This window comes from Rhea pennata, chromosome 3, assembly GCF_028389875.1.
Source record: "Rhea pennata isolate bPtePen1 chromosome 3, bPtePen1.pri, whole genome shotgun sequence".
Taxonomy (NCBI): domain Eukaryota; kingdom Metazoa; phylum Chordata; class Aves; order Rheiformes; family Rheidae; genus Rhea; species Rhea pennata.
In genome coordinates this window covers 53,792,379-53,819,936 of record NC_084665.1, presented here as the reverse complement: position 1 = coordinate 53,819,936, position 27,558 = coordinate 53,792,379, and the positions used below count along the sequence as shown (strand labels likewise).

Genomic DNA, 27,558 nt, shown 5'->3' with positions numbered 1-27,558 from the left:
TATCATACGCAACACCTACAGCGCTATAAGCAAACATGGAGGATTTTGAGGAACATCTGTGCTGGCCCTAATCAATGCCTAAGACAAGCTTCCCCCAAAGCTTACTCTGAAAGGAAGAACTTCACAGCAAGCTGAAAAAGCCAGAATGGAGAATAGTTATACAGAGCTCTGAAAATCAACTTTCCTTCTCTGTTAGGCTGACCTGGAACACACCATGAGGGTTAAAACAAGGAATGGGAAGATGCGCATGTCTACACTGTTGAAAGAGGGGCTCACATGGGCAGGTAGGGGCAGCTGGTCCTGCAATTCAGTATGTTAAAAAGGAATTAAATGCAGATCACTTACCTTACATATAAATCTGCATGGTACTTCTTTCCATTTAGAACTCCTAGTAAAGTTGGATTCTCATTATTTCTAAAATTCAGTGTCGAATCATAGACTGCCGAAACTACAAGAAGAAAAACAGGATATACGGTTACCATAGTAGGACATACAGTTACCATAGTAAAAGCAGTATTTTAACATTATCACATTTAAATACGAATTCATCAGCAACAGCACCATAGTTTCAGCTGTCGCCAAGGTGAAGATGACAACACAATATTCAACAGGTAGGTTTAAAGAAGCCAAATATCCAGTGACCCTTTCAGGAACTACATCAGTAGAATTAAAAAGTTTGTTCTCCACCTTTTCTCCCTCCCCATCAGGTGCATGATGTTGGGGGTAGGGAATACACAGTTAAAGTGACAACCTACAGGATACCCTGGGAGCTGAATGGTTTAAAGTCTATTAACTTGCTCAGCTCACTGTGATGGGACAGAGGCCAAAAGCCCCCACAAGAACTGAGAAAATAGGCAGGCAGATAAACACCTCAAGAACAGTGAACAATACATACAGTTTGACTAGGAACAGGTAAAGTTTGCAAGAGACATCCTACAGCAAGAGGGTTTAATGCAACTATGAATTGCTGAACTTCAAATCACCCCTTTCCCCCATGCGTGTTACTGGATAACTGATGCACAGGGCAAAGAGAAACAGAGCAATAGACCATGAGGAGTGCAAGCTGCCTACTGCTATGAAGATATGCAGCTGTGGTGAGTGTAACCACTAGCCCTGCTCCACCAAACTAAACCGCACCCAAACTTGCAGCCTCGGGAGAACCCTGTTTCCACAGTTCTGCACTGTGTGGTAACAGTAAAAGCATTTGCAAAATTCATTCTTTGTTTACTTCAGACAGCATCAAAATGCAGTTTCTTGGGGAAAATATTTACTATTTTAAACCAAAGTGTTTCAAAAGTAACAGTCTTTGTATGCAGAATCTCAACAAGCTTGTATGTTAACTTCTTTATTACCAACATAGCTATAAAGACACCATTTTCCTTATGTGCCACAAAATTAGCAGAGATCGGTTATCCAGACACTGCCACTGCCTGTGCACCATGGTATGAATTCCAGGATCAGTGATTGCAACAACAGAGGTGACCACACACGCTTCTGCAGCTTGCTATACTTTGGTTTCCTGCTCTAGAGTTGGGCAATAACAAACACTGTGGGAAACTCTCTCTCTCTCTCTCTCTCTCTCTCTCTCTCTCTTTTTTTTTTTTTTTTTTTTTAACCAAGCTAGGAAAGCCTTCTTTTATGCAGGGCAGATTTGGTTTTATTTTTGAAGTCTCCCTAGCTTTATGAGATAAATATAGCTTGGGCACAACAGCCAGCCTAGCAGAAATTCACCACAACATTACTGCAAAATAGAATTCACAGCACGGAACAGAATAGCCCAGCTTTAGTGCTGCAAGGGAGTCCTGAAAACAGAGACCAAAACCATGCCCCCAAATACAGATTACCTACTATGTATGACTGTATCCCGCAACACTAAGTCTGCTTTTCAGTATACTGCTGAGGAGAGTTTTTAGCCTAAACTCACAAATGTAAAAGAAAAGGCAAAATCTGCCTCAAGCACACTACTTCTTTCATTGCAGAACAAAAGTAGGAAATTACTTCTCCGTTTAATAAATTATCTACCTCTGCTTTAAAACTTCTTAGCGCAAAATAATTTTTTTAATTTACATACCATAATTGTAAGAAGGCAAGAGCTTAACTCTGTGCAGGGTGAACTTCTTAGATTATTTGTTAATAAAATGAGATTACTCTAACAACAACATGGAAACCGTAAAGGAAAGTATGATTTAAATAGCTTTTATCCTTCTTTTTTTCCCTTTTAAGAAAGGCCTATATTTGAGTTTTGATACAGACTGAGTTCTTGTTCATCTGCATTAGAATATAATTCTATTGTTCTGAAAAAAACTTCTGCAGGTCAGGAACATCTTTATATGTTTATATGCTGACAGGCCATACACACACAGTATTCTTCTTTCACTCTAGGTGAAAACACATCTCCATTTCAGGTCATAACTGATCAGTTGATAAATCAGTTTGATATTCAGTCCTTTAGGAATTCTTTTTAACATTGCACTAAAATCTGGTTGCAAAAGCAATGCCAAATTTAAGAGAATGATAGTGTACATTGCAGTAAATAGATTTCTATTACAACTGGAAATAAAGTAACTGAGGACTTCTATAGCTCTCCCATTCTGAAAGTGCAGAAAAATAACATCTGTAAAGTGTCAAAAAGACTTAAATTAAAATTTGCCAGATAGCTTCCACAACCAAAGCAGCACTAATATGCTGTGTGACAAACTGATATTGTTTTTCATTAAATTAATACTTTGAAATTGCATAATTAGAACTGGACAAGAAATGTATTTCCCGTCCAAGAGCTTAAGAGTTCAGTAATCTCTCACTCTAAATCAAAAAAAAAAAAAAAAAAAAAAAAAAAAGAAAAGAAAAGAAAAAAGTATCTTGAAAACATTCCACTATCTTCACACTAGTTTAGGCAATGTTTAAGAAGTTTTGCTTTAACTATGAAGTGACATACATTTCTTAAAGAAATTCTCTTAAAATCTTTTCCATTAAGAAAAAAAAAAAAAAAAAAAAAAAAGGCCACTTCAACAAATCAAGCCTTTTCAGAGGCTCAAAACAAATTTGTTCAGCTCAATTGCTATTTTCTGACAAATGTGGCTAGGTTTTCTGTTTCATTTTTCAAATTTCTGAGCAGCTTGCTTTTACATCTTTAGCTTTTGGTTCCTTTGAAAGCATTACAGCAGACAACTACATACTCTATCGGACTTCAGAAGTCTTTGGATTACACATTTAAAAAGTATTTTCTTACATTTTTAACCGGCATCTTGAATTGCATGCATGACTTTGTGGACAAGGTGGGTAATGCCAGATTCAATGTCTGACAAATTAACCTAAAAGCCACGAGATGCCAGAGAATGCCGACACGCAGCTTCACATTAGCACAGTGACTTGCAGTGAAGACTCAGGAAAGGGGTGGGAGGAGAAGGTGGAATTCACTGTGCTGCTGGTATGACAGCCATCTCAGCCACAGTCCTTTGACTTGTTTAACATTTCCTTGCTCCCATAAAAGCAAGGTCATCCTGACCAAAAATAACCCTTCACTCAAACTGGGAAACTTGCTCTGAGAGGATGAGGAGCTTCTCGTAAGGTCAGAGGAAATCCAGGACTAAAGTGCAGCTCTTGAGAAAAAGAATGTCACTGGAAACCCCCAAACATTGTCATACTGAACTTCACAAGAAAATCACCCTAATGTTTTCCCTCTACTATAGTACTCTCTAACATGCAAAACGGGAGGAAGAAGTTGACAACTTGGAATAATCTGCGATCTGTCATGAGGCACACCTTTAAGTACAATCTTAACTAAATAAAAACAACTGAAAGGAACTGCCTGATATATAGACAGACAGCAAAAATAATTTAATTATATCCCTTACAATACTTATAACATTTATTTTTTATGCTAAGTAATGGATTAAATGTTTTAGAAAAAAATCTGCATTTTCATTCATTTCTGTGAATACCAGTACAAGCAAGGTCTCCGATACAACCCAACAGCAATTTACTAGGACAACACATGACTTCTGCAACTGCAGTTCCCTGTGCTACTGAACCAGGAGAGATGACCACTGATACAAATATCCAAACAAGTTCAAGAAACGCTAAAAACATTCCTATAAGAAGCAGAATTTGTATGAAAAGATCTGGATTTTTTGACAGAAAGTCATTAAGTAAAAAAAAAAAAAAAAAAAAAAAAAAAAAAAAAAAGGAAAAAAAGAAAAAAAACTTTTTTATTTATGAAGGCAGCACACTCAATAAACCTCTTTATTTCACAGGGGATACATTAGAGGCAGAGTTCCTCTCTGAAGGATCATCAGAACAAGACTTTTTGATGATACTTACAGCCAGAATAATGTCAACCTCTTTAGACTATGGTACCTCTACAGAGGCACCACTGGTGAATGTATTCTCGGGATTATAAAAAACATTGATTATGCTTTCTTAGAGATGAAGGGAAAAAAAGACCCAACACACATCAGAGGTTTTTGGCAGCCTAATGACAGACTATCTCAGAGTAAAATGTGTTCACTCATGATCAGATCTATAAAGTTATCTCCATTTAATTGAGGAGGAGGGAAAGTAAAAAGAGTTAAGAGGAATGTTTCTTTATTTTTCATTTGCATGAAAAATATTTTTGTCCAAATATATCTGCTTATACCACAGATATAGTACCACTGGGTATGGAGGCAGTTCTCCATGCACGCATCTTCCTACTAATTTAAATAAACTGCATTTGAAGCTCGTTTTTCAGCACAGGTGACTCTGGCAGACTAGTTTCACCTATGCTCGTCTCCAACAGACACAAGATGACTGCACTGGTTAGTACCGGGAGCTGAGATCAAGTTTCAGAGAGGATCAACTCATTGCTACCGTGACAGAGCAGCAGACCTACTTGTGGGTGAACTGCCTCTACTGCCTCCGAAACTAGCATCCATCCATCCATCCTACAGACAGGAGCTTCAGACAGCAGGAAGCACACCACTGTCAGAAAGGAGAAAGGAAGGACAGAGGCAAAGGAAATGCTGACCTCCATCACATCCAGCTTGGAACTGGATCCAAACATTTGGCTTCCCTTCACTGCAATATCATGCTGCAACTAGTTCCTTTACCAAGGCACTCCAGGCAGGCCCACTGCCCCTTGCGGAAAAGCAGAAAGTGTATTAGCCTAAGTGGCAGGCTCGAAACAGGCTCAGATAGCTCAGTGCTATGCCTTGCAGAGGTGTGCAGGAATATCCTACCGCAGCTTTCCTGCTCACCAAAACAGAGCTGAATTGCCCTGCAAGACAGACAGACAGACATCAGCCTACAAGGGTCATTCTCCTGTAGATCATTAGCAGAGCAGTCACTGAACTGAAGCTCTGAACGTCTGCACATCGCCACTGCTTCTTCCACAGAGCTACAGCAGCAGTCACACTGATGCTCTTCAGATTAAGTAATTTGAGAGATTTTAACTAAGGAACACAGTCAATTGCTGGGCCACATTACAAAGCACAGCGTGACAGTGAGACTCAAGGCATATACAGTGAACAAGTCAAATCATATGTATGTACCAATATGAATATTTAAAAGAAAATACAAAATCCCCAAATTACTACAAAATAGACCCTCTGCATACGTTAACACCTATAGCAACACATCTTTGCTTGGACACCAATTACTACTGCAGGTTAAGTGAGAAAAGTGGTCAAATCCTATTGGCATTCACGTAAAAAGGGAGTAATTTCTAGAAAGATTTGTATTTTTAGATTATAGATTCTGTCAAAACAGACTTCCATCATATTCTCTAATAAATAAATATATATAAAAAGTACTTCCTCCCTCCTCTCCCTGAAACATTTATGGGCTTCCTTGTCACTATGAATGCCTTCCAAATACTCTTCAGTTGTACCCCTTCTCTCAGGGGGGAGATCTGAATAGTAACTCAGACATTGCAAAAAATGACAAGGCAGGTACAGCAACATATCCACAGGAATTTGTAGCTGACAGCTATCTGTGATCATTTATCAAACAAGCCTATTTTCCTCAGAGGTATGTTGGCCAGATTTTTAAGCTATACAGTTCAAAAGCAAGTAGGTACGAAAAACTATGACCTTCTGTGCTTCTCATTGAACTCCAGCATGGAAATCTTATATCCCCATTAGCCTTACCTTGTTGGATTTAGCAAGTCAGTATTTCTGGATTGAGGTAGTAATACATACTTTCTTAGGTACATAAGCAATTTAGAAATCTAAGTCGTCTTTTTCTGAAAGTGTTTCAGATATTTAGGAACAAACTTTTCATAAATGGATTTTAGGATCTCTAAAATTATTCATTTTCTTTTGAAGCATTTCCCCACAAATCAATTATTTGTCCACAATCATACCATGTTCTATTTGCTTTACACAGAGTAACAAAATCAAAACTACCATCATCAAAACCACCACCTGCCCCAAACTGCCAGCTCAGGGCACTGGAGGTCAGAGAGCTCTGACTCAGCTCTTCCTCAATGCCTCGAGTCAGTCTCCCCTCCTCCTCAGCAAAATAGTCTTGCTTTTTCAAAAAGGGAAGGTTAAGTTGTGCCCTTCAGGGAGTTGCTGGATGCTGCACGTAACTTCTCTCTTCATGTAACAGATGAGATCCAAGCTGTGCTATCCATTTTGGGGAGGCAATTTGTCAATGCCTGACAAGCTACAACACTGATATCATCTACCTAATTTGCAAGAGGATATGGAGAATTAAAGAGACATGATAGACAGTAAGACGCTGACTGCAGAACTTTCATATTGCAGCTATCCCAGATATGCCAGATGAAAACATAGCATCACTCAAGGCAAAAGGAGTTTTGACATCAATTTCAGTGCAGCTAGAACACTTTCTTCTTTATCTTCCTTATATATCAGCCCTTCTAACAGCACACAAATCCACCAAATCCAAAAAGTACTGTAGCACTACAGCTACTTAGCATGATCTGTTTTTAATTTGTCCAGAGAAGTACACAGCACAAGACTTTACTGGATTGTATTAAATATAAAGAAATACATTTTAAAGGCAAGGGAAGATTCTGACTGATCACATTCTAAAATTGGCAAATTCAGTTGAAGTAACTGGAGAGGGAAGGGGAGGAAGAGAGAGAAACACATTAATATAAAGCAAAATTTACTTATGTTCTGCAACGTGGAAAAAACTTACTGATAAACCTCTCCTATGTATACATTCAGAAGAGCTCTGTCTCCTCCTTCCAGCTCTACAAAGGCTACTAAGAAACTCTAACATGTTAGAATTTATCTATAATGCAATTTAAAGCAGAACATCTTTTGAAACAATTTTGGCATTACTTGATAGAAGTATTTACCTGAAGAAATATCTACGAAAGACAATCTTAGTTTCTCTGAAGCAAGATATCTTATTTAACTTGGAACAGGATTTCTCAGTAGTAGAGTAAACACTAGCCTGTAGGAGTCTCATTTCTTTAGCTGAAACAGTAGGTATGAAACCTCCAACCCCTCAATACAGAGTCAGAGTAACAGAAAACAAAGCAAAAAAAAAAAAAAAAAATAACTGTATTGTCTGAGCATTTTGCTAGTCGATCTTTTAGTTTCTGCAAACTAGTGGAGGAAAAAGTTCTAGGGCTTTTCTGCTAGGACACATGCTACAGGAAAAAGAAGAGCAGGGCAAAGTGACAGCAGTTAACTGAAATAACCATTTAATGTTTGTTCCTTGTGACTTTCCTTACCTACATTTCTCAAACACTGCACGGTGACAGCAAATCCTTTCGTTCGTGGCAGTAGGTGATACTTGAGCTTGGGCAGGCCTTTGGCTTCAGCCACCTGCATGCTAATCTGGTGCTTCTGTTCTGTGAACCTTGTACCCTCGCAGTGAATCAGGAACTGAAAGCAAGAGTGGACTAGAGTTAGAAAGTAAATCAAGATGCAGACCTATTTGATCAGAGCCTTCTCTAACTCCCACCAACATGGCACAATGAACACTGCTAGTAGGGAGAGGTACAGCCTGATATGCATCTGAATAATTTAACTGCCTGGAGCTAAAAGCAAACAAACAAACCCATAAACCTCTTAATGATGGCAAGGTGCTCCAGTGACACTGTAACTAAAACTTGTTAGTGTCCAAAACGAACATTTCTATCAAATGCTTCAGTGCACATCTTGCTTCCCCGCACCCCCCTTCAACTAACTCTTTGACATTGGTACAGGGACCACAGACAACAGCAGACAGTCTCTTTGATGCCAGTGACCGAGCTGGAAACAGACGCAGGCTAGCAGATGCTGGACAACTGAAACAGCTCTCTCCCCATATGAGCAATATAGTGGAACTGCTCAGACATACACAATTACAGTTTTGCCACTGGCAGGCGTGAGAGAACAGACAGCTTTTTCAACATTTACCACTTGCTGGGTTGCTTTCGGCTAAGCCTGAACACAAACTAACAGTGAACACGGTGGAATAGCACAAACAAAATCCCAATAATCCACAGCTACAATTTAGCCCACAAAAACAGAGAGAGATGGAAGAAAGCTGGCCGAGCAGCCAGCTTCAGTTCCAGCCCATCTAAGAACACTTTTACTAGTGAATCACACATTGTTAATCAGCTTGATGAAACATAAGGAAACTGATAAAGTCCCTGTAGCCCACCTAGCATGCTCTGCTATTCTACATACAAGGTATGCTATTGCTATCTCTTTTGACACAAGGTCATCACACAGAAACACAAGTCAAAACCCCACATTGAATTAACTCCAGTGGTACACCAACCATTCTATCCCTGTTACCAGCAAGTATAACACCTTCTTAGCAATCCCTCTAGGGCAATATATAAAGGAGGGTGGTGATATGTGCTCACAAATTACTGCTGAACTGTCTAGGTTTACAAAAAGGCATTAGACTCATTTTAAAAGTCACAGGCAAATCCATATGAAGGAGAACGGACCTGGAAAGAAAGAAGACTCCCTCTCCTATACAGCTGCTGTCTGGAAATCATTTAAACAGTATCCAAACACAGAGCTCAGTTTTGATTCTTACAGTTGCTTGAAATCAGCAGCAATCACAGAAGAAGTTTTGTTTCAGAGCACGAGGCATATGCATCTTCTCCAGGAAACCACCTCGTAAGCAATCAGTTTTTGTAGGCCATTGCGAGGCTGCTTAAGACACCATTTCCCTAACCGGACGTCTCTCTCACCACCATAAGAACTAGGATTTTCTGATTACTGAGAACAGAAAAAATTCAGAGGTTTTTCATTCCCAGACTTGGAAGTGCCAAGAGGATTGATGCTAAAAGATGGTGGTAGTAGAAAAGTGACACCTTCCTGTCACAGAAAGGTGACACCTATCCTCTGTGTAACACAGGCAAAGGCCCAGGGGCATCACTTCTTTAATCAGGCCCTGCGCTTCTACTGGGTCTGATAGAGCACCTCCACAAAAAGAGCAGAATCACAGGGAACCAGAAAGAGAAAATACTTGTACAACCTCCTCAGTGACCCAGGAAAGGTGAGAGAGGAGCTCAGAAAAAGAGACCAGCTAATGTTTCAACACAACATCGTCACATACACGTGTTTCTTACCCAAGCGCACATGAACCCCTGCAGCTACCCCTCTCCAACTCCTAAATTCAGAGAGACACACAAAATTTACTGAATTTATCACAGTGAAAATATTTTTAGAACAACATCCTTAGGGCTCCCTCCTACAGAGAAAGGAAACAGGTAAGACAGACTATTACCTAAGAAATTCACAGAGTACTCTCCCGATACTACAGGAAAGCTCACAAATCCAAGCTCTCAGGAGCAATCTGGTGATTTTAACATATAACCTAGTTCCCTCAACTCTCCAGGCACCGCAGCACCTCCTACTCCACTCATTAATCATCACTCACCCAGAAGTTTTCGGGGTAGTCTCGGAGATTCAGCAACTTCTGCATGACTGTTTTCCGATCTTCCTCCCATTTACGCTTGCAAAAGACTATCTCCAGGAAATACCACATCCAGCCAATGACAGGCATGTAGGAGAGCTCCTTTTTTGCTAGCACTTTGGAACTCTGTGAGACAAAGCAAAGAAAATAAAACAAAATCAGACTATTTACCCAGTTCTGCGTGAACGTGACACATGCACAGCTGATTCCTGCTGAGCAGTCCCAGTTTTAACACCAATACAAAAGCAAAAGCAATAAAATTTCCTGATAGAATCTGATCCCAGGTATCTGCATGAAAGAAGACTTCTAGAATTAAAAAAAAAAAAGAAAAAAAAAAAAAAGAAAAAAAAAAAAAGAAAAAGATTACTCCACCCAAGCCCTGAAACCAAAAACACATGCCAAATTCCTTCAAACACTGAGGAATTCATGCAAAGACCTGAAAAAAACAACCGTATAAAATAAAGTTCTCCATTCAAGCACACCCTGGGCTGTGGCAACTCAAATTTCATTAAGGTATCTTGCAGCTATGCTTCTCCCCAAAGCTAAGGCACCTCACCATGATGAGAAGGCTACTCTGGATAAGAACATGATTCAAAGAATCACTGCAACACAACAGCATACTGCTGCATATATCTGTATCACACATGTTTTATCAAAGCTACAACAGAAATAAAAAAACTTCAATAGTGTTTAGATATATCTGTGGAAGGGCTGGGGTACACTTACACTAGTGAATTCATCTTCAGTGTATGATTCTGGAGGAAATAAAGTACAGGTCCTGCCTCATAGGTGCAAGACAGACACTGAAGTCATTTGTTTAGACTCTCCCCAGGAAGTGTATAGCATATCAAACACTTGCCAAGTTTCAAATCCTAATCCAGATCCTAATTCCCTGCTTATTTCCAAATGACACCCCACCGAGCAGAACTGATTCTGCTTGTTCACTTCCTGTCTTCCAAAGCAGTCCACCTCCATGAGCTCTTACACTGCACTTTGTTATTCAATGGCTAAAACGGCATGTATGTGTGTAAAAATTTCAGTACTTACTTAAAAACAGCAACATTTTCTAGAAAACAGATAGAGCAATGACAGTCCAGTTTGCATCTGTTACATGACTTTAAGCCATTCCATCCCAGTGCTCCTCAACAGGTTCCAGGACGTGAAGTTTCACTAGCAGCTATTAGTTAAGCAATTACCATTTGCTTTCATTTTTTAGCCATTGTTGTTCATTTGATTACTAGGGAAACGGGACTTGACCTAATTCTTTATCTCAGCTCATTTCTCTCATCTTCTCTTTCCTTGAGAAGAAAAATGCCTTAAATTATTAAGCTACCTAAAAGCTCATGAGACTTGGAAGGGAAGTGCACATCACAGTTTTGCTAGTAACTTACACAGAAGCAGAGCAGGAAAAAGACACAAGACTATTTTAGTTCCAAGAATGCAAGAATTAATTCTGTCAAATGATTCAACACATTGCAACACAGCTCTGTTCCTCAAATATTGGGAGGTTTCAGGAGTGGGCCCAGGTCAGAACTCCAAACCTCAGCCTTAGGGGACCACCGCCCACCTCAGTCACAACCCAGGAAGCCAAGAACCAGCAGCTGCTGCTGGCTTCCTATCCAAAGCCACTGTACAATGAGGCAAACAACAACTCTGTCACCTAAACAAAATAGAGAAAAGAAACACCCTCTTAAAATTTATTTACAGCAAGTGCCATAAACAAATGTAAGTGTGCTCTGCAGATGATGTACAAGGCCTCCAGAACCCCATCAGAAAAGACAGTCTAGTGGTTCTCCCTCCCAAACTTTAGAATACGGGAATTCCAGTCCAAAAAGCAGGTGGAAGTAAATTACCTTTCACCTATTTCAACTATTTGCTTATGTTTTGCCTAATTTAAAAAGCATAAAAGCCAAACAAGGGGCAGAAGAGAAGTTACTGCTGTTTGTTTTTGCACTGAAGCAAAGGTAGGCCTCTTGTTGTGAGGCTAGGGTGTCCTATAATGCGGGTATATCCACAAAATAAATACAGACATTTGAATCCTTCCCTACAACATAACTCTATTCATTTGCTGTTCCACAAAGTATTTAAAAGTGCTCTGTTAGACACTTGAGTGTGTGAGCCCTCAGATGCACATACGCAGCAGCTAAATCATCTGATGCTATCCTGTGCTCCCCACCCATGCTATGAGTAGAAGGAAGGCTAACGGCACAGCCCTAACGCGGGAAAGGAGACTCACCAGTGCACCATACCGGTATGACTGCTCCCAGGTGGGAGAACTATGTTAGGTCTGTCCCTCACACATGCTATCACCTCTCTTAAAATAGCTGGAGCTACAACCTGTTGTCACACATGTACAGCTCCTGAGTAAAAACGTGATGGGAAGAATGTAGCTGCACTATACTTTTGCCACTGTTCTTTAACAAAGCGCTTTTGTCAAGGTGCAACAGTCAGGTGACTAACCTTTCAATTCAGTTTACTCAACAGAATATATTCAATTAAAAAAAAGATCATTTAGTCAATGGAAGTTGCCTTCGTGAAAGGATTTAAAAATTTCAAGGTTCAAAACTGTGCAATTCCAATAGATGTCTTATGAAATTACCACTGCATGATGACAGCTTATCTAAAATAACAGCATTTTTAATCCAAGTCTGTGTTTAATTTCTCTTGGTCAGCTATGTTCAGATGAAAAAACCCACAAATTTCTTGTGTTAATGACTGCACTAAAAGCACATAAAAATGATTTTTAAAAGTTTATTTTAGATACACTTGCACAGTTACGGTGTAACAGAAAGAAAATCATGATTTATATGCCCAGTCTCAGCTATCCAACACTTCTACATCACTGAATACAATAAAGATGATGAAATCAACATGCAAGCTGATGAAGTCTACCAGAATTTGTTCCACAGTTTCAGAACAAGTTCATTGTAACTGTAAACCATTAGCAGCAGGTATTTGCCCGGTGAGTTATTTGTTCTACATGATACACTCAGCACTGATACACTTTTGATGACTGTTTGCTCTGTTTTGAAATACAGCATTCTTCCATGTTATAAGCCCATATATATCTGAGGGCTATCTTGATGGAACGAGATACTGCTTCAGTCCCTCACAGCCATCCTACTAGAAAGAAAGCTAGGCTCGTAATTTTTGATGCTTCATACTGAAAAAAATTTTCATGTCAGTAAGGCAACATGGCAATACTTTAGAGGATGTGTGTCCAAACATATCCTATGATGCCATATTAAATCCAAATAATAAGATGCGGCTGTCTGCCTACATGAATGATCATAATAGTTTTTAACAATGTAGCAACTAAAATGCATATAGGAAGTAGTGTTAAAAAGTAACTGAAGTTCATAGAACTATCAATGTCTGTATGAGTTCTATACTGATCTAGCAAAAAATCTTTTCTCACACCCATGTTTAAGGCCATGCTCAGTTTCCAGCAGCAGTCTTCAACAAGAATAGTTTGTATTTAAAATCAGATTTTCCTGGTATAATGGTTTAATTAGGGTTAAAAATGATCATTTATGCTTAGCAATTTCTGATGAGAAAGTTAAAATAAGATAGTTTGCAATTACAGTTTTCTGCACTGTTCCCTTGCCAAGGAATAAAGCCTGCTGACAACTGTGGCTCCTTTTTGAGAAGCACTTACTTGATGTCAATATAATAATCCAACTGGAGTAATGTTTATGTTTGCTAATGTAGACAGACCTTCAGCAATAACGTGAAACTCAATACACTGGAAGACAAACAGGTGAACCAGAAGAATTAGAGTTAGATTAATAAAAATGGCCTTTACTTAAAAAAAATCTTCATCTAGGGAAAAAGGTTACTAAAAAAGCTATTTTATCACTGCTTGGATATATCAAGCAATGAAGCAAGTTACAGCTAACGTGGTGAATCTTGACAGGGAGTGCACTAATGTGTTTTTGGTGTAAATCCTCAGTGATATCTACCTTCTCAGAACACATCTGTGATTTAGAGTTTTGGTAACCAGCGGGCCCCCTTTCCAAGGGGTTTGGATACTGAAGTCCCTCAGCACACATCTCAAAACTGAATTCTATGAGTGTGTTTAAATGCTGATGCAGTAGCTCAGCTGTCCACCATGGAAGTTGTTAAGTACGTTAAGTACCAAGACTCCAGTGAATGCCACAGGCAAGAAAGCTGAAAGACACAGCAGAGCACAGGAAAGTGACTGGGACCATGTCTCTGTTCATGCCATAAAGCAATGCACAGCCAAAGCGGAGTCAGCATTTCCCCTAGACAGTGTGTTAGCACAGAGTGGAAAAGCAGGGAACCCACAACACAACAGCCACAGTCGTCGTCGCTCAGGGCTGTAGCAACAGCCCTGGCTTTCATTAGGAAATACTGGTGTGGGCACAGCTCTTCTCTGTTGAGGATGTGCTGCTTTTACCTCTACAGAAACCCAAGATGGCACCACTGTTCCTTACTTCACTGCTTGCTGTAGCCAGAGTCAGAACTTCGACCTTCCTCCCGCAGTCTGCGTTGCCCCCAGCAGCACGATGATGACTTAGCATTGAGCATCAAGCTCCCCTATATTGTCATTTTGGGCTCCATGTCCCTTCACACATTATTCAAGTCTGGCAGTGCACGGAGGCAGGTAAATGTGCCTGACGTTTGTCAAAACAGCAGAACAGGAAAACAAGAAGATCTCTTCACAGAAATAGAAGTGGAATATAGATACAAGTCACTTATAAGTTGGACTGAGCAAAAATTTCCTATGATTTGGTGCTGCAAACACTTACACATCAGTAACTTCAGCTGCATATGGCCCAACTGAAACCAGTGAGACAACCTTAGTGACTAAAATAACTTGCAAGCATGAAAGCAAGTGCAGAATTGGTGCTTCATGTAGTCATTTTCTTTTTCTTCACTAAAAATGAATAGGTTTCTGTCTCTTACTCAGCACTGTCAACCCAGTACCTCTTAGGACTGCAAACGGGTGCTCCAAAAATATCATATTTCTAAAACAAAATCAGAAACTAAGATAAATGTTACAACTGATAATCTTTTTTCTTTTTATTGCTCCCCTGCTTCCTATGTTCTTAGCAACTCTTAAGTTTCTTTTTGCCAGTTTTTCCTCTATATTCTTTAAAAACCTTCATGAAAGCAGAGAACCTCATGCCATTCAAATGCAGGAACTGAGTCATTAGGAGAGGATACAATTTCACAAACCTAACAATAACACACAAGAGAGTGTAAAACTCCCCCTCTCCTGCTGAAAAAAATAAAATCCACAACACATGGCAAAAAACAAAAAACAAAATCACATTGATAGAGCACTATATACACTTGTTGGGACTAAGGCAATTTGGCTATAAGGCAAAGGGAGAAGGCCAGTCCTGCAGAAGAGAGGTGAAGGAGCATAACAATGAATAGATTGAATATCTGTTGCAACTAAAATCAGGAGGAACAGTTTTTATATCCTGTTGAAGAAAGCAGAGAAAAAGGGAAGGGCTCCTCTTTTGAGGACAAGACGGGAACTATGGTTTAAGGAAGTTTAATTTTGTTTTTAAACAGACAAAACCAATCAAAACAAAAAGTTACAGGATGTATTGGTTTTGCTTAAGAAAAGTTCAAGCTGTAAAATACTCAGAATTTGGGTAATACTTGCGACATCGTTAGTAGCACAGTCACTGTTTGCCAAGGCTGTATGTCACACCAAACCCTGTTGCTGCAGCCAAACGTGCCAGTCCCACTCCTCCGCCTTCCCCTTCTCCCTCCCAGGCAGCCCTTTTTCATTGAATTAGCTATGGTGGGAGGGACAGAAGGGCTGCCTGAAACTTGCCACCACAGGGCACACAAGCACAAGAAGAGATGCACAAGATGGGATGGGACGTGCAAGATTCCCCTTTTCAACAGCAGCAGACATGAGATCCACTTACTAAGATATTGCAGATGCTAAAAGTTTCCAGGCAAACTTCATGGAAGAGAAAGCCATTGAATCCACCTCTTGCCCATAGAGTCCCTGCAGTACAAATTGCTGGGGGCTCGGATTGTACTTCGGGGAAGTCTGCCTGCACGTTTGTCTTGGTCTCCGTAACTCCTTTTCCAAACATCTCCTCTCAATCAAGAGAGGGTAGGACTAGCCATTAGAACAGCAGTTCTTACATTCTTGGCTGTGTTGCCACACCAAACCCCGCAGTTTTGCACACTGCACTTTGGTGTAGCCAGCACAAAGGCAAAGCAGCTCACACTTCCCCATGCTCACTCACACATCCGCTCCTGCGCTGCATCAGCTCAAGTACCAGTGTGCCAGCACAGTGGACCCAATCACGAATCTTCTCCAGGATAACAGTTGTTGAGGTGGGGTTTTATCCTGTGGTGGTGGTGTTCTTTTCTTTTAAACATGGCTTGAGATGAACCTGGATTGATCTCCCCCATCACAGAAATGCACTGCTTTCCAATAAAGCCATATATGCTAACGAGAACACATGGAAAGGCACGGTAAGGGCAGAACCACATCTTCCATGAGCAACCACCAGCTTAAAGCTTTGTATATCTCAAGTCTAGAGATCAGTCTCCTTCTGAGCACCTTCAGTTCCCAGCAAAAAATGATAATGGAGGGAAGTTCTGCATGTTTCACAGATTATAGTTTAGTGAAGCAAAATCACAGCACATCACTCAACAGTGAAATAGTTTATATGTATCCAAAATTAGGAAAAACACAAATTGAGTAATAGCTATATGTATCCAAATACAGGAAAAATTATTTCCACTTAGTGCAACACAGTACAAAACTGTCCAACACTTAATGCTTCTAGGCAGTGCTTTTCTGATGAATAAGAAAGGATATAAAAAACAATTTTGGTTATCTTGGGAAACTATAAAAAAATTAAAGCTAATGAGATTCAATTCAACCACACACCAAAGTAAAAGATGAGATTTTTGACCTTGTAGGCCCTTATTAGCTTGTATAAAAACAATTCTTTCATTTTTTACAATGTTGCTTCCTGAAGAACTTAATCGTTTGTGATCCTCTAAAACAGTTTTATTTAGGAACTGTGGCCATTAGGCTTAGAACATTAGAAAAGCTACACTAAAGCACTGCTGTACAATAAACACACAGAAGGGAGAATGCTTTTGGCACATACATCTTCTCTGCCACGAACAGGTTTCTCTACCTGCACTGCTGTCTTTGATAATATCCTCCAACTGAGTGCTCAAATCCTAGACATTATAGGCAAATTGTTCCAGAGTAATTAGGAGCCAACAGTCATTTCAGTAATATGCTGGGCCTATAATGCTTGCATTTTGTATTTGTATTGTAATATGAAAGAGACTGAAGTCAAGTCTCAAAATCCAGCAAATTCAAAGGGCCCAAATGAAAGGTAACCAGTCACAGTTTCATGCAATCCATCAACACAGCTTTGACAAGTGGCCAGGAGTATAGTTAGAAGAGGATGCTATAGAAGATCAAAGTAAGTTATTAGTCTGTGTTCACAGGAGGGAGAAACTGTTTTCTGAATACCTTGGAGGTAGAAAATGTCATCACCACCACAGAATTAAGTCAAGCTGGCTTATGAGGGGAGCTTGAATCATCCCTACAAGCTGACAGGGGAAACAAAAAAACCCTGAGAACACACACACATGTACTCCTAGTCTAATACAATAATATATTCAACTATAGGTAAACTTACTATAACTACTACCCCACCCTTTCAGTATAACCTGGTTACTGTTTTCACTTCAGCTGGCAGCTCTTTCATTCTGAGAAACAAGAGAGACTGCATCATTCAAGCTCTGGGTGTCCTAGACATATTGGAGGATTTGTAAGATGACACCAGAGAAGGCAGACAAATTCTACAATTGGAAAGAATCACAGAGCAGCTCATCTTTCTGCAGCACAAAGAACCATAATAAGTACCTAGCAAGCACAGAGAAAGGAACAATTGTAATAAGCTCCACAGGTTAAAAATATCTCCTTCACCAACTTTAACTGCAATGCTTTAAAAATTTCTGTGAATGCCCTAACAATCCTGTCACGGTATTTTAAATACTTCCACTGCATTGCTTTAGTTCATCTCTCAGAATCTAAACAACAGCTGAAGGAAATCTGAACAAAGACCTGGTAACTTACAAAAAACAAAGAATTTTGGGGGTTTTCTTCTGCATCATTGAAGAAAAAATTTGTTTTAAATGCTAATCAGAACTCACCCCCAAGACCCCAAATCTTTCACAAAAGTTCCAACCACAGAGAAAGTCGATTTCAAAGTTGTGATTAAGGATTACGATGGCATTCTCTTTCCCGTACTTGTGGTAACTCTCTGGGTCAGTGTAGAGGGTGCAATCCGTGCCTGACCACCACTCCAGCAACATCACCATCTCTGGAACAAACAACAACAAACACATGAATGTACACAGTATGTATATAAACCCATAAATCATTAGTGTGTTGAAAGCATCGGCCCCAACAGCACATGGCAAAGAAAAAGCTGCAATCAAGCTGAAATGCTGAACATAAACCGCATAGCCACACATTTTGGTGTAACAAGGGGCTGGGGGAAAAGGAAAATAAAGAGATGACATAGAAGGAGGGAGCAAAAAATTTCCAGTGATACTGAGGAAAAGCAGTTATTTAAAAGTTGCAATTTAAATATTAAAAAATTCATTATCAGAATAAAATTAAAGTAAAATTAAGATTCACACTTCATGATATTTGCATGCAAGTAGTACAACAGAATTACATGAAGAACCAAACAAGCTTTTAGGAGAGAGAAACATGCCCATTTTCATCACATATAGGTCCTCCTACTTCTAAGAGCTCTGAAGGCTAAAAATTTATGAAGCATGGACAGCAAACAGGACCCAGCTCACTTGCATGATCATTTGGCTCCTGGTTAGATAGGCTCAAACTGCAGTGCTCTCGGCAAGCCTAGCACAGAATACAAGCAACAGCACAGCCATGTATTACATATTGTACAGGGATATGCTAAGTGACCATTCGTAGCACCTTTCCCTCTTTAATTTTCTGTCAGAGGAAGAATCGGTACATAATATAACTAAAGATGATGATGAAAATAACACTGCTTTCAACAGGTAATAAGTACATCCAGAATCTTCTGTTCAGTCTGACCACTCATGTGAATAGTCTTATGACAAAGAGGAGTAAAGAGCCAGAAGGGTCAGCAAGCCCACAGCATTTCTCCGCTTCAGGGTCCTCAAACTCATCCAGGTAAAGCTCATTCATTCTCGTGAGGACTGCTGACTGAGGCACCATGCACACATAGCTGATCTCAATGTCTGCTTAACCTCTGGAGGCAGCTCTTCCTAAGACTGTTGGAAAGGGGCACTCCTACTGCTGCTCTTCAGCAGAGCAAAGAGTTAGTTAACAACTGCAGGAGAAGCTGTACAACAGAACAGTTACTCCCTGTAAAAGTTCTTTCCACGGCAATATGCCCACTTCGTACAACTTGAAGCAAACACCCTGCTGCCAGCCTTGGCGACAGCTGGGTTTTCTGCAGCTTCAAACTGAACCCTCTGAAACTCCTGTCCTGTTCAAGATGCCCAGGGCTAGGGCCCTGATCCAAATATTACCACAGCAGATGAAAAGGCTGTATTTGAATTTTAGGGGTAGAACCCACGAGATGGGATAGCATCAGCGACACGTTTATGTAAGCATCTAAATCAGTGCAATTCCCTCAGTGGAAGATTTCACAATATCATTAAATAGTCATCATCTTTTACTACGTTATTTTCTCTTCCCTGCTTGAGTTGCTTTTAAAGCTTCTTTAAAATACTCAAAGCTGTCAGGAAACTGGCAGAAACAAACTTTGACTGAACAGCAACTTCACCACTTCTGCCTCTAGAGCCGGCACAGGCCTTCTGAAAGCCACACAGGAGTCAGATCTAGGAACAGACTAAAGTTTATGCAGAAGGAATTATGTTTAACCCAGCTTCCTGTGCTCCTGTCTATCTCATTTGCTGCTCAAGTGTTTGTGCCAGCATAGGGCCAGTGACAGGCAGAGCTGGTTCCAATAGCCCCAGGGCCAACCAAAGGGACTTAGAAGGACAGTTACCGCTTCGGTAATGAAACACAGACTCAGCAGCTCACTTCCATTTAGTTTCTTGACTTTGATCACCATGGGTTGCTAGCATTCTGGAAATACCTACCTGCAAACAAAAGAGGCTTTCATTTTCAAAAATAAGAATCTTACTATCACCGAGTTTCAAATGGACAAATTTGTCTTTCTTGAAAGTCTTTAATATAGGCACCTCTGGGTTGTCTATCTTGCTGCTTCATGTACACTGTTAAGGTATTCTGCAAGGTATTTAACCTTGCCCACGGAGATGTAGGTGCCCAAATCTCACATTGTACAGCCATCTTTTAAGTGTCCAAAACACATCAAAGTTGGGATTTCAGCATTTTTGAAAGGTATAGAAAAAGGTTTTGAGGGATGGAGTCAGAGGGATGGAGTCAGAGTCTAAAGTTAAATATTGAGCAGTTCAATTTAAAGTTTTCTTTCTGTTTCATCTGGTTTCATTTTTGCTTTGCTAGGTATCCAACTGAGAAATAGAATGATGGGCAGACAAGATTTTCCCTTTTAATCTCAACTGCTGTTACAACTACTGCTTAAAATAAAGGCATAGTGATGACGCTTTTAAGTCCTTCTTAAAGGAGAAGTCACCTTCACCTGGAAAAATCAACTTCATCAAGGTTGCCCCACTTCATTTTGAGTGCTCTTTTGTCCTGTATTTTCCTAAGGAATTTGATTTGAATAAACGAATAATACATAAGGATCTCACTATACAGGTTTACCACATGCATAGAGCTCTTCAATTACATAGTTTCAATCTCAAATACATTCCAAATAAGCACATAAAAATATTTCTACATGCAGTTTGATTCTGCAAGCTTCACACAAGCAGATTTTCTCTTGAATAAAGATTGCAGAAGTAGGTCCCTTTCCCTCACCTCTCATGCTCGTTTGTCACTGCTGTGCTCCTGCAGTTGCTGCACAAACACAAAGCAGGCACTGAATGATACTGTACTAGAACAACGAGTACAACCCTCCAGCCTTTAAATTTTTAACACTTTTATTTCTCAACCTTTCCATTCTTTCTTTCCCTTTGCCCTCCCAGTCTCCCTTCTCTCAGTGGTTCTCAAGCAATGATTAGTAGTATCGTGGTACCAGCTTACTCCCAGAGCCTGCCACAGGAATTTATTATCCATAAACTTGCTGTGGTAGCTTAACAGCACAAGGTCATTCCTAGACACTCTGCTTGCCTCCTACACAGTGTGGATGACCAGTGCAAATCCTTTTCTCTTTGTGTGTCAGTCAGACTGTAAACTAAACATCAACTCATGGCAGGAAAGGAGGGAAATCTCTCTCTTTTACTCCCAGCCAGAGCTGGGCCAAGACTTCTAGTTTAAGGTTTTCCCCCTTCCTTTTATTTTTTTTCTAATGAGGGTCTGGAGTTTCAAAAAAAAAAAAAAAATATTTCCAAGAAGTCTTTCTTTCACAGGACTGTCAGCACCAGTCTCCCCCCTTCCCCCAAATTAAAAATAATAATAAAAAACATACATATATATATATATGTATGTATGTATTCTCTTCTGATTGTAGTCCCTATGGCATGTGGTTTCCCATCATCAAGGCATAAGACTTTGTAGCTGCACAGCATATAATCCAACTATGAGGTTGTACCTACAACAAAAGACAATTACATATTTCAAACTTTTCATCTTTTTGAGTTCTACTGAAAGAAAACCATTTACTAAATATTTATTCAGCTATGCTATCAAAACACTGCAGGTGTACAGTGAAGAAAACATGCTTATAAATATCTACGGGACACAGTATCCTTCTGGTCCATAAACTGGCATGCAGTATGGAACCAGCTCAGAGGAAAAGTAATTGCTCCACCAAGCCACCATCCAGACATGGCCCAAGGCAAAACCTCTGGCTCAGAGGTCCTGGGACTGTTCCATCTCTGCTTCCCTTTGTGCAATGGGAGCACAACAGTACTACTATGACTGACATGGTTGGAAAACGTCGACCCACTTTCTAGAACCGGGACAAACTGTCAAGTAGTACGATGAGTCAATACATTTTATCTTTAGCTTTACTAATTGAATCAGTATAATCATAAATTACTTTTAGACAGTTTCCTCTCTTACTAGGAACATTGTTTTCCACAGCATTTCAGTGCATATATTAGTAAAGAGATTTTATGTTCTTAAATCTTCATTATTTATCTATCTTTTTACATTTCTCAGTCTGCTTCCTTGAACCAGATGCACTAGTACAAAAGCAGTAGACGCAACATATTTCACAGTATATTTAGGTAAACTAAAAGAAAACGTGCAGGATAACAGAAAACAAAACCCTCTGTACATCTTATAGAAATGGTACAGTACTTTCATAAATGTTCTGTAATTCTGGTTCTATAAACAAGGTAATCAGTTTTTCACTCAAATCCTACTGGACTTCGAAATCCAGCCTTTGATTCTGCATAACAATACAAATGGTTTGAGTTGTCCTCACTGATTTTAGCCAATCCTCACATAAAAATATAAAGATTAACAAGCATATATTATTTTGTTAAAAGCTATATTGTGAAATATCTACCTTCTTCAGCTCTGGCAATCTTGCTTACTTAAAAATTTGTGCGATGCACTTTTTAGGGAAAGATGAAATAAACATAATACTAAATCCATAGTGCAGAGGTATACGATTTTTTTCATTTTACTGTATTAGTCAACATACGATTCAAATGGACTGAACTGTGCAGGCAGTTACAGAACTGAACAAATTACATATTTGATGTTTCATTAACCAAAGCCTTTTCCCAGCTTTAAAGAATCTTGGTGAGCTCAGGTGAGAATTTGCTTGGCTTCAATCAACATTAAATTATCTTTAAATACTTACTTTATTTACCTCAAAATGTCTTTAGCCCAAGAGCACTAATAGCCACAGCAGATTCAAGTAACTTGCACAAAATCCCCTTCTTATCCTCCTCCAACACTTTCCTTTCCACATCTGTTTTGAACATCAGGCTGAACTGGCAAATTCACACTCATCCACGTCATGGGGGTTCCCAGTTTACAAACCAGCTCCTCCTATGACACCTCTGCACAATTAATGCAAAGGACGAGGAGGGAAAAAAATTAATAAAATAAAATAAAACCCACACAAACGCATACATCCCTGTTCAGAAGGGAGTCCTTGCAAGAAGTTAGGATCAGCTTTAAGAGAGGTTGACAGCAGGGGGACAGCATCCACCATGGTCTTCAAATGCCTAGTACTCAGTCTGTCTACCTGAGCATTGCTAGTTCCTCTAACCTTCTGGAAGGGGAAAAACGAAACAACATCAAAGAACTCCATCCTGTTACACATAATGGCACTCTATAGGGGGATACAGCTTTCCTGTCCTTCAGTGCATCAATCCGAATCGCCTCAGTGCCTGCACTTAAAAAGAATAAATAAATAAATAGAGAACACCTTCATGGCTGAGTTACATGAAAAACATTTCAGGGAAGAAGGAAAACACATACAGACACTTGCCATTTTCCATTTTGCAAGGGTGACTCATTAAAAGAGTTAACACTGTTCTTGTGTATTTAAATGAACTGTTAAACAGTTTTTTCAGATCAATTAACTATTCTTGATAAGCCAGAGAAACACTGACATGCTAGGTTAACTATAACATGCCAATTTCAAAATGCAACTAAAAGTATATTATTATATTGACTCAAAAGTACAATAATTTAAAGATCTCAAGTAAGGACAAAACTTATTTTAAGGAACATCAGAACTGTTTCCTTTTATGTTGTTCTTCATTTACTTTAACCTATCTATCAAGGCAGCACCAAGAAAGAGCACTTATGATTGCAGTCCTTTATTCTTACAGTAGTATGTGGTAAAAGCATAGTAAACTTTCAGCTACAAATAAAACCATGACAAGGTGGGAAAACTGTGACCACTATTCCTATTTTCAAAGAGCAGGTGGGATAAACAGCTGGGTCATGAATACACTGCATAGAAGACAGAGAAAGCTATCTCCTCCTCTCCTCCCACCCCCCAAAAAAGAAAAAGGGAAAATAAGGCTAAAGACAATCTGACAGTTAGCTTAGACAATGTCCATGCACGGACTCAAAACACCGACTTTCCACCTTTCTGGATTTTTAGACAACAGATACTAGGTGTATCTCCTAAAGGCTTTTCATATAACAAATTAAGTCTACACGTAACTACGAAATGCAAGCCTACTGTCCTCTGTGGACTACGGAAAAGCCTCCTCTGCACCACACAGGGGTCAGGGACCACAGGATTAAAACTCTGGATGATACCTACTGTATCAACTCCAAAGCTGCTTAACAGGAATATAAGTGCTTTCACCCTTAGAGCTCTCTCTTTTTTTTTTTTTTTTTTTTTTTTCCTCATTAAAGTTGTTTTGCAGTCAAAAGGAGAGGGCAATGCTGGGGAATCATGTGTACACATATAAAAAAACAAAACAAATAAAAAACCCCCGAAGTCCTCCAAAAAATAACACCCTACCAAGCACCTTTCTCTTACTGGCTGCAGATCTGTTTTTGGAGATGTTTGTCCCAGTCCTCACAAGCAAACCTGTCAGCAACCGCCTTGAATACCTTCAAGGACTTACATGGCTGTGCTTTGAGAGATAAAAATCACCAACACACAGGGAAGGCAGCAATGATGGCTCTAATTCCTCATCCACTGCAATAAATTACTGGCTGTACTCTCAAGGCAAAAGATAAACACACCCAAGCCCTTCATATACTCAGGCACATAAACCCATTTATTTCAGCATTTGCATGCAGGGAAGTCTTTTAATGTAGTTCTCTTCACCAATCTTATATTTCAACAAAGCCAATGTGGTGCTTTTGCTACAAGTGACTGAAGTCAATATAGTACGTGTTGATCAGGAGATACTGCCAAGGAACAGTGAAAGACAACATGCCACTTGGCAAGTTCCCATGACACCAACATTTGCTTTGTGTGGGTGTGAAATCAGGCAGTTGCATCTCTTGAGGATGTGGTTTCTTATTGCCTAAAACACCACTGGCCTTATTCTACTGTGCACAGGAACAGCACCAGAGAGGAACTGCTTCACAAAGAAAAATGGTTACAGAGCATCCACTGCAAGTCATCATGCAAAAGGAACACTGATAATTTCATTTCCACATTTTTAAGTAGCCTCCTATATACATACATACTGCAAAATAGTATTTTCTTCATGTATCCTTGGCCTACTTCTAGATTTTCTCCTTTCTAAGCCTTCACATTTGTTATTTAAGAAACACTGTCCCCACTTAACTGCTTCTAATAAACCTTTCCATTATTAAGAATGGTACATTAGGATCATTACTTTTGTAATAAAGATCTCAACTCTTATTTCTTCATGGCAGTTAGTTACTAAGAGGACGGAGGTGAGAGTCTAAAACAAAGCCAGAAAGCTACCAACTCGAGCTAGCAAGTGATCTCCCCCCATTTTTTTTTTTTTTTGGGGGGGGGGGGTGGGAAGGAGAAGTTACTGATAGAATCATAGAATCAGTAAGGTTGGAAGGCACCTCTGGAGATCATCTAGTCCGAACCTCAAGCGAGTGACCCATATGAAGATTGAACCCACAACCTTGGCATTATTAGCACCAAGAGAGCTAAAAAACTACTCCTACAGGACAAGGCTACTCAAGAAGAGGAAACAACATGCATCTCTCCTGAATGCACATGCATGCTTTTCATGTTGGGAGATTCACAGGATTGGTAGACTGATCAACTATGCCAAAGCTGCTCAGGGATACAAAAGTGAGTACAATGTATGAACAGAAAGCCAGACACCATACATAGATCTTGACCCACAGATCTGCTGCTGATGGTCACTGAAATCTGGAAAGATGTCTAAAATCCAGGTAACTCCTTCTTGCTGTTTTTGTACTATATTTTTCTGTGCAGATTCCCCAAGAACCTGCCTGCTGCCTGTATAAGAGCTACTAGAGAACAGTCATCTTCAATGCTCCATAAAATGTAGAGCTCCGTATCTGATCTCTAAAGGTACCAAAGACTAATAACTAGAAGCTCCAGTTGGAATTAAAGCCTCACTCCTTCAGAGTTGTACAGAGGGTCACTGCTCCTCTTCAAAGAAAGCCTACTCTCCAGTATGTCAAAAACACTCAGAGCATAGCTGGAAAGTTTATCATTATAATATTATTATTTCTGCCACCCAACATCTCCAGCTAACCCCAAAGTGCTCCATAGACAATTCCCTGTCTTTCCCTGTCCTTCATCCCCATATTCCCAGATACCATCTCTCTCTCCTTCTTCCACTCGTGATCTAATGGATATTCATCCATTAGTGAAATTAACCTTAGATCAAGTATTCTCAACCTGAATTTAATGTGAAGATCGCAATTTCTATTTTAAACTTGAAGAACAGCTCCCGCATGTGAATCATTTCCAGGTTCCAGGTATGTCAGATGATATAATAAGAGACATTGTTACTTTCACATACAAATCTCATAACATTTGTATTATAAATTTTTCTTAACTTTATCCCACCTGTCTTCAAACAATCAGCTGCTGTCTCACAGACATCACCGTCCCAAACGTTAAAAGCCAAATATTCTACAGCCAGTTGTTATCTGTGCAAAGGTAGGATGTTCAATCATCCCCAGTCTCTCCTTTAGCACCTCTGCAACAAAAGCCAACCGCCAACAAGGAAATGGGGTATCACAATTCAGTTGTGCTAAATCCCCTAAGGACCAGCTTTGACCACCAAGTTCTTTGCTAACATGTTCCATTTGCTAACAGCTAAATATTCTCTTTAGCATAACTCTTATCTGTGGCTGCCCTAAACCCAGATATGTCTTGCAAGGTTTACATTAATATGCTCCTCAAAGAAACAACTTATCATTGTACAGTGCTATCAAAAGGACTGATACTTTGTAAGTAGTGTCAAGCTGCAAGGTCTGTCCCACTTCATTTCTACTCTAGCTCAGAGACAGCTGCCCTCAGTTCTGTGGCAAAGTGGTATAAACGATCCTTTTCAAGGCATTGCCTGTCACAGCATTTCTATGATAATGTCTAAAAAAAGCACTTCACACAGGTTTACACACACCTAAGAAAAGCAGGCTGGGTTCCAGGACATCAGTAACAACTTAACAGCACTAATTAACTTTCCTGGCTGGCACAAACTCTGGCTATCTTAAGCGATCAGTGTCATCCTCTCTCTTTACACTGCTACACGCATGCAACTCTTTCTAAAGTAAACTTGAATTTCAAAATGAAGGACTGATACTCTACACATTACTTTCCTGATGTTTACCACAGCTTTCTGGAGTGCACACCAGTAACACGTGCTGCAAAGGTGGCAGGTCCCATGGAGAAGGGATACTGTAGAAGCATGCTCAGGAGGACAGCTCTGCCTTGGCTGCTATGTAAGATTTGCATAGAGAAACAGCTTTCCTGAAAAAGGAGGGTGCCTAAGGTGCATCAGAAATAATTTTCCTCTGTCCTCCACCGGAATGAAGCATCCTATCAGTGCAAGGCAAGGGGCTCTTGTGCAGCGCTGTGAGGTGGGCAAGGTTGCACTGAATTTTAGGTTTTTTATTATTATTATTATTATCAGTATTTGATGAACACAGACCAGAGAAGCCTGATAGGTTCATCTGTATGAGCACTGGCAGGCATA

At 39.8% G+C, this 27,558-nt stretch overlaps 1 protein-coding gene across 1 annotated transcript in view; it reads right to left on the bottom strand.

Moving 5' to 3' along the window:
* The window catches only part of AGPAT4 (1-acylglycerol-3-phosphate O-acyltransferase 4), an 82,009-nt gene that overhangs the window by 17,521 nt on the left and 36,930 nt on the right, over window positions 1-27,558 (bottom strand). The window contains exons 3-6 of the mRNA XM_062573704.1: window positions 18,064-18,233; window positions 9,844-10,005; window positions 7,691-7,844; window positions 346-448 (exon numbers count right to left, since the gene is read on the bottom strand). Coding sequence (XP_062429688.1) covers window positions 346-448; window positions 7,691-7,844; window positions 9,844-10,005; window positions 18,064-18,233 — 589 coding nt within the window. The remainder of the gene's footprint in view (window positions 1-345; window positions 449-7,690; window positions 7,845-9,843; window positions 10,006-18,063; window positions 18,234-27,558) is intronic.